Source organism: Ambystoma mexicanum, chromosome 2p (assembly GCF_040938575.1).
Source record: "Ambystoma mexicanum isolate Mex_15411 chromosome 2p, UKY_AmexF1_1, whole genome shotgun sequence".
NCBI lineage: Eukaryota > Metazoa > Chordata > Amphibia > Caudata > Ambystomatidae > Ambystoma > Ambystoma mexicanum.
The window spans coordinates 1178434144-1178449052 of NC_090923.1; the positions used below are offsets into that span (position 1 = coordinate 1178434144).

At 44.3% G+C, this 14909-nt stretch overlaps 1 protein-coding gene across 1 annotated transcript in view; it reads left to right on the forward strand.

Moving 5' to 3' along the window:
- LOC138567865 (deoxyribonuclease-1-like) overlaps positions 1 to 14909 on the forward strand; it is a 230589-nt gene that overhangs the window by 18685 nt on the left and 196995 nt on the right. The window contains exons 2-3 of the mRNA XM_069646357.1: positions 619 to 768; positions 4130 to 4218. Coding sequence (XP_069502458.1) covers positions 619 to 768; positions 4130 to 4218 — 239 coding nt within the window. The remainder of the gene's footprint in view (positions 1 to 618; positions 769 to 4129; positions 4219 to 14909) is intronic.

Genomic DNA, 14909 nt, shown 5'->3' on the forward strand with positions numbered 1-14909 from the left:
TCTTAGTCTGCGGAATGAAGAGAAGCAAATTAGGGAGAAGAGGAAATATGTGCCACAGACAAAAGGAGGGAGGAAGGAAGCGGGGAAGCATGCTTGGTGATAGCATGGGTGAATGTCCCAGTACAGTCCTCTGAAAGGATGATAGGCTTGTGGCTTGTGCCTAATGAGACTGATCCAGTTCCAGCCGCACCGGCCTGTAGGAGGTACCCACTTCTTTTCTAAATAGCCACCCCTGCCTCCAATCACAGTACATCCAACATAAGAGGCCTTATTCTTGTGGGAGGAGGAATGTGGCAGAGCCTACACACAGGTGTAACACAGACCCGAGCCTCAACTTTGAAAGCAAAATAGCTCCAGTGACCTCAGAAGGTTTATGGTTCCTGAGTTCGGCTAGGCTTGGGCAGCACAGTGCCCTCATTGTTGGCACAACCCGCCTGCTATCCGGAGAGCACGGCCTGCAGTTTGCAATTACAGCACTTTCGTAAAAAGCCTGGAGAGGTATTTCCAATAGTGTTTAGCACACACAATGCACCTGTACTCTATGGGCGGGTGGAGCCAGGATGTGGGTGCAGCCTGGCAGTGGTACTTCTCATCATTCCCTCTCCCTGCACTCCACAGCTGGGCACCATGGTGGCATTGTGGCTGTCGCTCCTCCTCGCCGCTTCATTTCACTGTACCACTGATGCCTTCAAGGTCGCCTCCTTCAACATCGCCAGGTTCGGCATGTCAAAAGTCACCGATCCCACGGTGAAGGACCTCCTCATTCAGGTGAGACTTGTTATGAGCTGGGCAGGGGTGGTGTGGGAACAATATGTGTGATGGTGGCCGTTGGGGTGTATGACTCATTGTAGCCAAGGTCAGATTCTTATTCATGTGGCACCTGCTACTGGCTTTAGCTCTTTTCTGAACTCTCCCAGGCGTAGATATGGAAAACGAAGCTCATGGAGTTGAAGGCCTGTTCCTAGGATTGCACAATGTCATCATGGGGAGAATCGTGGGATGTCCCCTGCATAAATAATCTGCAAGGCGACCACTTCCTAAGAAAGCCAATGGAACACATCACCAGGCCACATGTTATGTTAGTCACCAGATCACATCCCAACTCAGCCACTAAACCTCACGTCAAATTAGCCAATGCGCCACATTTAAATTAGGCCACAAGTTCACATCACAGGAACACGACTGACCTCAGTCATCAGAGAACCCTTCCATTCGCCCAATAGAACACATCTCGATTTAGCCGCTAGACTTCATTTATTTATTTATTTAGTGAACTTTTGTATGGCGCCTATCCATCAAAACGTGTTTACAGGTGCCACAAGATAATGGTGGGAGGGGAGCAGGGGGCAGAGGAGAAATGAACAATAACGGGCCTACTAGGCCTTGTGACATATGGATCGTGCAAGTGCAGTATCAGGAAGTGGAGGCAGAGGGGAAGAGGGAGAAGTGAAGGGGTAGCGGAGAGGGGGTCCCGGGGATAGGCCAGTGATTAAGGGAGGCCCAGGAGGGCAAGTGCTCAGGGGAGAAGGGATGGTCAGCTACTGCAAAAGAGGGGGGGTGGACCAGACTCAGTGGGCAAGTCGGGGAAGGGTGCCTGAGGCAAGTGATGCTTGGGGGTGAGGGGGAAGACTGGTCGAAGGAGGGACTGGCCACAATAAGACTCATAAGGGATACAGGCAACCAGACAAAAAGGCAGGTGGAGACTAGCAGGGGAGGGGAAGAGGGAAGGAGGAGGATAAAAGTAATGTCTTGAGCAGCTTCAGGAACTTAAGGAGATCCGGCTCAAGATGGAGAGGGGCAGGGAGGCAGTTCCAGATTAAGAGATCTACGCAACCACAGGGAGCCAGTGGAGAGATTTTGGGCTGGAGAGATGTGGTCCCTGGGCTTGAAGCCAAGGATAAATCTCACAGTCCTATTCTGGATTAGTTGGAGAGGGCGAAGGGAGGAAAGAGGCTGGTTAAGAAGAGGCTGGTCAATAGTCCAGCCTGCAGAGGACCAGAGCTCTGGAGACATTGAGTTTCTGGGGGAAGGTGAGGTTGGGGAGAATGGCTCTGAGGAGGTGAAGCTGAAAGTGAGATTTCTTGACAAGGTCAGCAATGCGAGGTGAGAAGGAGATGTGAACTGGCAGCTACTTTGACTGACCGGCTAAAGGGAAATGCTAGTTTGTGGCTAAGTATAAATATGGGTAATTGACTAGGTTGAGATGAGGTCAGATGATCCCATCATAATGTGATCTAGTAATTAAGATGATGGGTGGTGTAGTCGTTACCTGGAAAGGTGGTCCGTGGTTGAGATGATACATGTTTAAGCAGCTCTTTTGTGCAGAAGTGCTTAAATTGTGATGCGGCCTAATGGTAAGTTGTTGGTGAGGTTAGGGACTGTTACCTACCACAGTGCCTAGTGTACTCGTGGTCCTTAGTACCCCTTGCACCATACTGATGGATTTAAGATATTCCTTAGGATTATCAGTGAACCTCAGGAAATCCTCTCTCTCTCTCCGAGCCAGACGATTACCTACAAAGGTTTCCAATGGGACGCTTTTTTCGCAAAAGTGTTCCCTAGCCTGGAGAGGATACATTCCATTCAAGAATGGGTGACTATGTTTCCCGGTTTGGACCTGACCCCGACCTTCTCCTTCCAGAGATTGCTGGGGCTTCCGTCCTCTTGCATTCTAAGGGCCCCTCCTGCAAGTCGCTTTATGGGGAACCCCCAATTTCTTCTAGCGGTTCACTGAAGCTAGGATGTTGGGCCTCCGTCAGCTCTGTCCTCGGAGGACCGTGGCTGGCAGGGGTGTTGCTAGGTCTGGAAAAGATCCGGGCTACGCTAATCTTGGGGCTGGCGGGATTCGGGGCTAGCTATCTTTTTGGTTGTAACCCCTGAGCTTCTAGCCGGGGATACAATTAAAAGACGCGGGGCTATAGTCCCCTAAGCCCCCCCCCCTAGCAACGCCTCTGTCGGCAGGTGACTCACCTGTCTACCGATCCCCTGTATGCAGTTGAGCGGTCAGTGCGCTGAGGACAGAGGTATTTTGCTTGTGCTGCGTCATGATGGATATGTTCGCTTCCTCGAGCTTGCTGAATTGGGAGCTCTGTCTGCTACGACTATTCACGATGCCAAGCGGGAGACTTGTCCCGCTTCATCTCGGGTTGGCACCGCACAGCTTATGATTGTGGAGCAGACTGCCAAAAGGAGACTCCTGCAGCGTGAAGCTGAAACGAGGTTGCATTGGCTGGCCAATCCATTAACTGTAGGAAAATACAGATGTCTGTCAGTTGCAAAAAGATTCTTATTGTGGCTCCATTGAATTCCTCTGGCTTGTGTACTGTATTTGACTGCATGCCATATATTGGTCATTGTCCAGTAAATCTAGAAGGAAGCTTTGCAGTCCACAAACCTCCAATCAGAGAGTGAGGGCCGCATCCCACTTTGAACTGGGACCATACTGCCTGCTTTCTCAAGCGCTTTAGAAGTTCAATAGAACACCCCAACCCGTTGGGGGCCGATTAAGGACCTTACATAGAAGCACCGGTTGGTCCTGACACTTCTTACTACTCTCTGCTGACTCAACATTGAGCCATCAGGTTCCCCCTCTTCCCAATTTACCCACATTTAAGGATGGTTTATCATGTAGAGCTACATCAAAATACTGTTCGAATACTGATTCCCTCTATCAGGGTTGTCCAACTGCAGGCCCAGAGTGCCTGATCCATGTCAGGTTTTTAGGATACCCCTCATTAATAGTCATGAGAATATTTGCATACAATGATTCTAAATGTGTGCACATTTTTCCTCATGTATAAAACTGAGGGATATCCTGAAAACCCGTCTGGATCCCAACACTCGAGGCCTGTAGTTGGAGGACCCGGCAGGATCCTTGGGAGAAAAACGCCTGCACCCGGAAGTGCAATTGGACAGCCATCCACACAGATGTGCGGTGTGTGTGTGGCTTCCTAGGCTTCTCTTGCACCGTGACCCAGCAAAGCCCTGCAAAAACGAAAAAAAACCCAACAACTACTCATCACTCTTGTTTTCAGCTGGAAGACGTTCTGTGCTGTGAGCACTGAACTTCTTCCTGCAGGAGTCCCCATTCTGCTTGTTCTTCCCTGAAAGTGCCTTTTCTTTCCCGCAGATCCTGCGGCGCTATGAACTGATCAGCATTCAGGAAGTCATGGATTCAGACAACGACCCCATCTTCACCCTGGTCAGGGAGCTCAACCAGTGAGTATTGCCCCTCTACCTGCCCATGTGATGAAGTGGCCACAAACACGTGGTGGTTGTGCAATGGGGGCATTGTGGCGCCTGGCAGACGATTGGGTGTGGAAAGATGTTGAGGGGCAAAGCCTCATCAATATATACAAGAATGTTTAAATATGCAAAAAACAAAAATTCAGTAATGAACTGTAATGACGTATTAAACATTAGAATAACCCATTAATCAAGTAGCCCGTCAAATGCTGTCCACAAAAAATCATTGCACAATACACGTATCAAAACATAAGCAGAATTGTTTTTCCAAAAAAACAAGATTTTCCCCAAAACGGTGCAAGCTGCATTACACAGTGTAAATGTCCAAATAGTCCAGCTCAGTGTGTTTCGACCAGTGATCCAGATAAGATTTTGAGGTGGGAGTATTTTACTGCCTATTTTTAAACTTTCCGAGTAAATGTGATTTTAAGAGAGTAAAAATTACTTTTTTCCTTTGCAAAAGAGTAACATGCATGTGACATCCAGCCGACGCATGCACAAACTGAATGGAAATCATTACCGTACGGCATGTTTCTGCATTGTGACAGAATACACCTTTCATTATTTCTCTAAGGTCTGGCCATTTGATCTCTCCTGTATATATTTAAATGTTGAAAACACAAAACCTAGCCAATTACCTAGTAAAGCAAGCATTAATTGTATTGTATGTTTTGAGGTTCGATAGCAGAATTGTCTTTTGATGTTAATGAAAGTCTTGGTTTCCTGGAGCTATTGCTACATAATGGTATGCCAATGTTATGAAACAACAGGGAAGGGAGGTAAGGACTCCCTGCTAAATTCTATATCTAATCTCATGGCTAAATGGTTATTTACATAGCGCTTTTGGAAAAGCGCTGTACATAGAACATATTTATCACAATTATCACCAAACCCTTGAAAGGCTGAGTTGGCCTTGCCAGGATCCGAACCTGCAACCTACAGATCACGCACAGATCACAGCAGAGAGTGCTCAACCGGCTGAGCTATGTTATTGGCTAACATCCTTCAGAGTTCGGTTAACTGAGTATCGACTGAGGTATAATAATCACAGTGCCTAGATGTTGGACCAACCATGTATGAAGCGCTACATAAAGTTTCTAGTTCAATTGCAAATGTCTCTTTCATTTTGAACAGCACTTGCACTTCCTGGATAGTAAGGTTTTGGGTGTTTTAAATGTCTTGAAGATTTGAGAGGCTAGAACACCTGTGATTGGTGTAATGCCAATCACTCACCCTTGAACAAAGACTCTGCTGTCACTGACCATTTATACTAATGTACCCCATTGACTGCAAGGTTGAATGGATGTAAACTAGACCGTGCATAGTCATCATTTTACACACTGTTTTTATAATTAGAGTTTAAATTAAATTATAAGAGTAAAAATGATCTGCCTCCGCATGATTATGCACACAGCACCGGAACTCTGAAAAATACAATTGTGCAATACTGGTTTGCTTTCACTGGAAGAAAAAAAAGCATCATTTGTTACAAAATATGAATTCTTTTTTTATTTTTATTTTAATTTTTATTAGTGTACATAGTTTATCACAAACTTTTCACTATTTAGTTTTTGTTGTCTAAAAAGAACCATAATGAAAACAAACATGATACAACTATACAAACACAGAAAGACAATTGCCTTAAAACATACATTAGAAATACAAAGTATAGAAAAGAGTGAAATAAAATAAAACAATAAGATAAGCAAAGAAATAAAAGAGAATTGACTAGAATCAGCAATCACAGCTGTCTTGAGCAAATTTCATTGTTATTGTCCATAGTCATCAACTTTCTTGCAACTTTCACTCATCTCTTCCAGTCTTTTGAATGCAGACTCAAGGAATTTTGTAGTTGCATAGTTTCTTTTCTTGTTTCGGCATTGATATATTAGTTCCCACAATTTCTTTGCCTCTAGACCACACAAGTCCACGATACAATCATGTCGATAAATGCCCCTCAGTTCTTTTAATTCTGAACAGAATAGGATCAAATGTCTTAGCGTTTCACTTTCTTGCATACACAGTCAGCATTTAATACAACTCTGTTCTTTCCCGTATCGTTCCATGGTGGTCTTACTATGTAGTACATTCAACCTGAAACATAGCAGTAAATCTCTTTGTTTGCAATGCGGGAACTTCATCAAATATTCCGGTGTCACACTCATTGGTCCCCGGTTGTTTTTAACAGAGTATGTGTCTGGGATTTTGCTCTTATTTCTTCAGTTTTTTGCCAGTCATCAGCACAAATTACTCTCTTTATCAATGCTGGATTTTCTGTTAAGTTTTTTATCTCAATTCCTAGTTTAGTCAGAATGGTATTGCAGTCTGTTTTCCATTCTGCTATGACCCAATCTATTTTTCTAGGTCTATCTGTTCTAAGAACTTCAAATTGTGGTGGACAGTTGCTGAGCATGGCCTTTCTGTATAGTATTAGTTTATTATGTGTTTTGTGAGTCTACAGCAAAGTCAGACCCAATTCATGGCGGATTACTGCCATTGGAATGGCTTTGGGTAGGAACAAGATGTTTTTTCAAAATTGTCCTTTCCGAAACATTCAAGAAATCTGCTCTTATATCCATACAAGTTTTACCACCAAATGCCAGAGATGGAATCACTTATTGTGTATAAAATACAATTATTGGCTGTAACGAGAATTTCCTGTATCTTTTGTTAATGGCTTTTCCTTGAGCAGTTAATCTTTTTGCTTTTACTTTCAAGCTGTCCATCCAGGGATTTTCTCCTTTAGCTGAACTTAATTGTACGCCGAGGTATTTCATTTCACTACTCGCTTCAATTTGTTTTCCATTCAATTCCCGTTTTTCTCTTTTATTCTTTGCCCATCTCCTGTTGCCGAACACCATGACTTCAGATTTTGCTGCATTAATTTTCAGTTCTTTTTCTGCTACATTTTTTTCCAGTAAATTCAAGGATCTTTGTAAGCTGATCTTAGTCTGATCTAAAATGATCAGATCATCAGAGTACAAGAGTCTCACTACCAGTGATCCATTTATTTTCGGTGGAAAAGGGGTAGTATTTCCTGGTATTGTTTTCAGGTCCTCTATACAGAAACAGAATAGGGTTGCGGCTAAGGGGCATCCCTGTTTTAAGCCTTTACTTATTGCCATTTATTTTGAGAGATTACCAACGTTGTCCAGCTTTACCTTCATAGCTGTGTTAGAATATAGATCTTTTATTGCTGTTAATAACTCGCTTGTGCATCCCTTCTCTTCTAACTTTCTCCATAGCAAATTTCGATTTATGCTATTGAAGGCCTGTTGAAGAACAATGCTGACCATATATAACCTCTGTTTATTGTTGAAAGCTCTCTTTTTTAACAGTGCCAGTAACAAAAGGTTTAAGCTGCAGCCCACTTGTTCGACAAAGCCCGACTGTCGGATGTCATATGCTTTGGACTCTTTGATCCATTTCTTTAGCCGAACCAGTTGTAGGGTAGCAAAGATCTTACCTATACCTTCTAACAGAGCAATTGGACGATAATTTGCTGGGTCCATTCGGTCCCCCTTTTAAAAAATGGGGACAACAATGGCCAATTTCCATGACTCTGGTATTCTTCCTACTTTAACTAGTCTTCTGAATAGTATCTCACAATACTCTGACCAATGATCTGGATTTGATTTTAGCACCCCGTGTGACAATCCGTCAGGTCCCGGAGCGCGGGATGTACTTGCTTTCTTAATCAAGGTCTTGATATCTTCTCTATCGAACTCTAATTTCCACGGCTCAGATACAGTGTGGGACTTGTCTGTTACATCATGATTGTCACCTGTTTGATCAAATAGTTTCTCAAAGTGACTTATCCAGATGGTTTCTGGAATCAGTTTTAATAAGCATGGATCTTTTTGTGCTTTGATTCTCATTTAATAGTTCCCATAGATTTCTACTATTGGTGTTATTTAAGGCTCTAAGCATGTGTTCTGCATCTCTTTGGAGAAGGATTGTTTTGTGTCACTTTTGCCAATTCTTATACTGTTGTTTTATTTTTTGTATAAGTTATTTTTTTTGTTGGTGTTTAGATGTTTTTATTAGCCATAAGTATTTCCTCAGTTGTTTTTTTCATTTAATGACTTCTGTGTCGTAAATATGGTTTGTTTTGAATTGTGGTTTCATTGTCCTTGTGAGGTTTTCCTTGAAACTCTGTAGTGTCAGATTATTTTCTACTGAGTTTGATTCCTTACTTTGCCACAATTTCAAATCCTTTATTAGAATTGACACATCTTTTTGTCTTATCCGTAGTCTATTTCATCCCATTTCAAGCTCTACCTTCACATTACATGCAGATATTATCACTTTCTTGCCTCTCGATATTGTAGCGATAATAGCATCGGGGTCACTATGTGAGTCTGGTATCACATTCAAACTCAGAGTTTTTTTGAGTTAATTTTCAGAGATGAATATGTAATCTAGTGTCTCTTTTGACTTGCCATTTGACCAAGTTGGAGCTGGTGGTATATCACCTCTGATGTTGCCATTCTATCTATGAATTCCTCCCACCTCCATTTCCTCCATACAGCTTTTTCTACATAGACATTTTCTTCCTTTATGACTTGCAGCTTTGTTTTCCATTTTATTAATTTTAGAATCCTAAAATGCTGGGAAAATAAATATGCACAGTGCTTCTGTTTACCCCATGAGCATCAACAAAATAGAAGCTAAATGGAAAGAAACCATTCCTTTTATCACAGTGTGCAGTTTCTTTTTTTGAAAGACTTCAGAGAAATACATTCCGTTTCAGAGGCGTTTATCCATGGCTTGCACTTACATCCAAGTAGATAAAAATCTAAAGAAGCGTTCTGGTTTCTGTCAAGTAACCTGACCTTTGCACTGCCCTCTGCTCTAAACTTGTGTGTAAATGTACACAGGAAAATGATAAAGTTGTCGTATGTAAAAGATTTTTTTATCTGTAAAAAGGACCAGTACGCACAATATCTGGAGGACTGGTTTCGAGCATAAGACCATGTTCAGGCTCCAAGAGTTCCTGAAAGAAACATAACACAAAAAATGATGTAGAACATGCCAGCCACTCCTTAGATTAAAGTAACATCAAATAACAAAAAAGAATTCCTACCAAAATTGCCTTTGAAAGTTGCACACACTTGCAGAAATTTGCGTACAGTAACATTATTTATGTATTTATTTATTTTATTCATATAGTGCGCATACAACCCGCAGGCATTAATTTTATTTATTTGTTTTTGTTATTTGTTATACGCCCAGACCCAGCGGTATCACGGCATAGGTTACAGAATGCTTACTTATCTGGTTACAATGCAAAGTCAATACATGAGTTGCAAGATGCTTACTTTTCTGGTTACAGGTCACAATCAATACATGAATTACAGTCATACATGAGAAATGTTGTAGTTCTAGTCAGGGCCTAGTTGGTAGAGTGAATCACGTGTTACAGGGCGAAATGGTTGTTCTGGTTCATTCATACAAGTTGAAAAGCCAGATTTTTTACATTTTCTTCAATATCTTGTGAGAAGGTTCACCTCTGATGTTGGAAGGAAGGGTATTCCATAATTTCGGGGCCAGAACTGCAAAGCTGTGACCCCCTGCCCTGGATCTTTAGTAACGGGGAACGAAGAGAAGTGAATTGTTGCTAGATCTAAGGACTCTGATGCTCTTTTTGTGGACAATGGCATTGTTCAGGTAGGTGGGAGCTGTGTTGTTAAGGCACTTGTGGGTGATACAGAGTGTTTTAAAGGAGATTCTGGCTTTGATAGGGAGCCAATGGGCCTCCCTTCTGATCTTTGAGATATGGTTGGATTTTTTTTATGCCTAGTGCTGCATTGAGGTGCTGTTGCAGGTACAAAGTACTGGTAAGGCTTATTATGATACAGGCATAGTTTCATACCGGCACAAGAAGAAGAGGCATAAACAAATGGCAGTTATCCTGGAGAACTTACAGAATCATACATTACATAGGTTTACGACCAGATGGCCGTTCTCTTCAGAGCAGGCAATTGGGTGCTGGGACAGGGAGGTTCCTAGGGTTGATAGCGGGAATTCAGGATTCAGTGAATAGTTGAACATCTTAATTAGACACCATTTGCTAAACAATAGAATAAAACACTTAAAAAAAACTTAGAGGAATAAAAGAACATAAATAAACATATGTCAAATAGATCAGAGAACAGCCACTGAGAACATAAAGCAATGACTGTACTTTAAGCTTGTGATAAAAATAGAAGTAAAAAGAAAGACAAGTTAAGAGTCAATGAACCAATGCCACCAGATGTACACTGACTTCCGGCGCACCCAAGGTGTAAGAATAAAATAAAGACACAATGCAGCCAAGCCTCAAAGTCATGGGGGCCAGGAAAACCAACACAGAATTCCCAGCTGAATACATGAGCAAACCTCCCCTAAGAAGTCAGCAAGAATAAATAGAAAAGGAATATAGGCAGCAGGCACACAATGGCATACATGCCAGCATTCTGTGGCCAAAACTCTGTATGAATCTTGAAGTTTCAAAAATAGTCATTAGAATAAGGACCACATCACCGGAAAATGATGTCACATCAGTTAGGCGCCAGAACAAAAGTTATATAGAGAGAAATATATTGCTATTTTAATAAGACTGCTGACTGGCAACATGGCGCAGTTAGTTGTTGGGGGGGGGCCCTGAGGCTCATAGACCTTTTAAAACTGAAAAGGTGGAAAGGCCCTGATGCTGTCCCTGCTCTTAACACATCAATTGTCAAATATTTTAAAAAGTACGTCGGTGTGAAAAGGCAATGCGTTGCTAACACATCTGTGAATCCCAAGGAAGTGACGGCCGCAAGGGCTCCCACAAATGCAGCTTATAAGGCCCCCTGAACGAAAGTAATATAGAGAGACATATATTGCTGTGTTAATAAGACTGCTGGCTGGCAACCCGGGGGATCCCTTCCCTAATCACATTGATATCCTTTATCAAGTTGTGTGTCGTCATTAGGCGCTTCTGCCCACTTCAAATGAACGTGCAACAAGTTTACCTGACTGGCGTGGTCTAAAGTCTGCTGCGTGTCAGGGTGTCCAGCGCTTCTGGATGTTGCCCTGCTTGTCTGGTCCATGGCAGCATCCGAGCACATATTGTAAATATTTATAGACTTTGGGTAAGAGGTGGCTGTGCACAATAATCAACAAAATAAATAATAAATACATAACACAACCTTTCATACACATTCTGCTTGCCCCTGCACAGCAACAGTTGCGCTAACCTTCTGTGCTATCTCAGCGGTTGAGCAACATATGTTGACATTGTATTGATTAGGTAATGTATAAGAAGTTTAAGTGCCCCAGTGAATGTGTTTGTGTCAATGTGCTTTCATTCGGAGGGTTCAAACCCTTCTTGGAATGCTGTCCTGGACTTGCATTTGAATACAATTGCCACAATCTGAAAACCAGCACCTGTGCGTGGAGCTAGAGTGCCCCATTACAAGAGCTTGGTGACGTGAGTCCGGGATGTCATGAGAGAAAGCACCGCCACTTCAAAATCTTATCTGGAACCCCACTGCAGCCAAATAAAAATGCAGTGTTTTTCCTTCCTGAAGTTTGAAATCGCAAGACAGAGAAAACATGCATTTGAATCCATACAAAAATAATGGTAATTGCCTTTCAGCTATTATACATGTGCTTAATCTGTTCATGTCTATGCATAACGCACCATAGTTGTTTGTTTTGCTCAACCTTCTTCCCGCCATTTTTTATTATGGTGTCAGGTTGACATGTTTTCATGTTGAACCCAGAAAGTCCAGTCCCCACAAGGCACACGTCCTCCAGCAGGCAGTGCCCCAGGCAGAGCAGTAAGGCTCTATACAGTCAGAATATGCTGTTCAGGTTTAATAAGATGTTGCCCAAGGTTGCATGTGTTTATCACTAATGAACATTTAACGAATGAAATTATAACGACAAAATAATAAAGAAAAATACTGATTTTTATTTTAATTTGGTGGCGGGGGAGGTTGCACCCCCAAGTGCCCGTTTCGTTTTTGTTGTAAACCCTACCCCGACCTCCTCCCTGACACTTTTATCCCTTTTCCCATCCCCACATGTATATATATTCTTTTGAATTCGGCATTTTTTCGTTATTAATTTTTCCTTATATTTTAATTCGTTATTTGAAATTCATTATATTCACTGTATACCGTTGGTCAAGACATCGTTCTCTGCTTTTACACAGATTTTTTTAATTAAAAAAGTTCCCCCAGTAACTATATATTTATTGAAAGCATGTACAACTCACACAGAGACAGGAAAACATTATACAGATATAGGTTTCGGTTGTACAGAAAACAAAAGGTCGCAAAGTGGAGTGGAAAGGTAGGCCTTTGAACTGCTAAAATGGACACTGTATTAAAAACAGTTCTCTGGTTTACAAGTCATGACCACAAGAAATCAGGGATGAATTGAACCTCGGTTCTGAGGGCCCAACCTTTAATCTATAATTTCAGACAGTAGTATACTCTCTTCCATGCACTTTCTCAACTGCAGTTGATTGATTGATTGATTGTTTATTTGTATAGCTCCTATACACAACGGGCCTCATTACGAGTCCGGCGGTAACCGAGGCGGTAAAACCGCCTGGTTACCGCCGGACTCGTATTACCATTCCGCCTCCGTGATTCCCGGAATTGCCGGGGCATTACAACCCCGGTGTCCCGGGAATTCCGGAGGCGGAATGGTGTAAATCCCCATTCCCATTGAGTCCTGTTGGACTCAATGGGAATGGGGATCATGGAAACACCGGCACCATCTCGTGATGATGCCAGTGCTTCCTCGTCCGCCTGCAGGCGGGCGGTGGTAAACCCGCCAGGTCAGACCTGGCGGGAACGCCACCTCCCGCCTGCAGGACTCGAGATCGGGCGGTCCGGAATTAACAGTGGCAGCGGGTTTACCGCCACTGTTATTTCCGGACCGCCCGACCTGTAATGAGGCCCAATGTGTTTCAAAGCTCTTCAAGGGGGAAGGGAGCATGGGAAAATACAGATTACATTCTTACAGGTCATTGAAAACTTCCGAATGTGAGAAAGAAACTATCATATCATAACATATAGTACAAGTGCATAGAACAATAAGGGAGAGGTGGGTAAGTAACAAAGGAGACAATACTAGCAGCAGCATTACTATGCCTGACGACAATTGTTGCAGTGCAATAGTTACAAGAGGAAGGGGAGGTGGGGAAGGGGAGGGAGGGGAGGAGGAGAGGAATAAAACAAGTGACTATCATAGACGATCAGGGACTGAGCCGAGTACTGGGGAGGGAGAGTGAGAAGAAGACAGAAAGAAAGGGGGGAGGGGACAGACAGGCTATTATCACAGTGATAAGAGTAAGTGCTATGGTGGGAGAACTGAAAGAGGCAGAGGGAGGGGAAGGTGGCTGCAGACGGCAAGCAGCTACAATTACTATGCCTGACGGCAATTGAGGTACTGCCCAACTTAAACAGGAAAAGAAAAGAAAAAGGGGAGGAGAGGAGAGGGGGAGGGAGGCTGATGCATAAAAACAGGCAGCTACGATTTCCATGCCTGACGGCAATTGGGGTAGTGCCAGAATTAGACACAGGAGGGAAAGAGAGGGGAAAGGGCAGGGAGGGGGAAGAGAGAAAGGGGGTTAAGGATGGGAAGCAAGCAGGGAGGGGGGTGGAGGCAGACACACGGGGGGGCATTGGGGTGGGAGGGGGGTTCACACAGAAACGGGGGTATTGGGGTGGGAGGGGGGTTCACACAGGCAAATGGGGGCATTGGGGTGGGAGGGGGGTTTACACAGACAAACGGGGGCATTGGGGTGAGAGGGGGGTTCACACGGGCAAACGGGGCAATTGGGGTCAGAGGGGGGTTTACACAGGCAAATGGGGGCATTGGGGTGGGAGGGGGGTTTACACAGACAAACAGGGGGCATTGGGGTGGGAGGGGGTTAAGGCAGCACAAACAGGGGGCATTGGGGTGGGGAGTTCACACAGGCAAACAGGGGGCATTGGGGTGGGATGGGGGATTCACACAGTCAAAGGGGGGGCATTGGGGTGGGAGAGGGACTCACACAGGCAAATGGAGGGGATTGGGATGGGAGGGGGGTTCACACAGACAAACGGGGGGCATTGGGGTCAGAGGGGGGTTCACACAGGCAAACAGAGGGTATTGGGATGGGAGGGGGCTCAAACAGACAAACAGGGGGCATTGGGGTGGGAGGGGGGTTCACAGAGGCAAACGGAGGACATTGGGATGGGAGGGGGTTCACAGACAAACAGGGGGCATTGGGGTGGGAGGGGGTTAAGGCAGCACAAATGGGGGCATTGCGGTGGGAGGGTGGTTCACACAGGAAAATGGGGGCATTGGGGTGGGAGGGGGGTTCACACAGACAAACGGGGGCATTGGGGTGGGAGGGGGGTTTACACAGGCAAAGGGGGGCTTTGAGGTGGGAGTGGGTTCACACAGACAAACGGGGGGCTTTGGGGTGGGTGGGGGGTTCACACAGGCAAACGGAGGACATTGGGATGGGAGGGGTTTCACACAGAAAAAAGGGGGAAAATTGGGGTGAGAGGGGGTTAATGCAGACAAACGGGGGTTCACACAGGCAAACGGGGCATTGGGATGGGAGGGGGTTCACACAGACAAATGGGGCATTGGGGTTGGAGGGGGTTCACACAGGAAAACAGGGGGCAGTG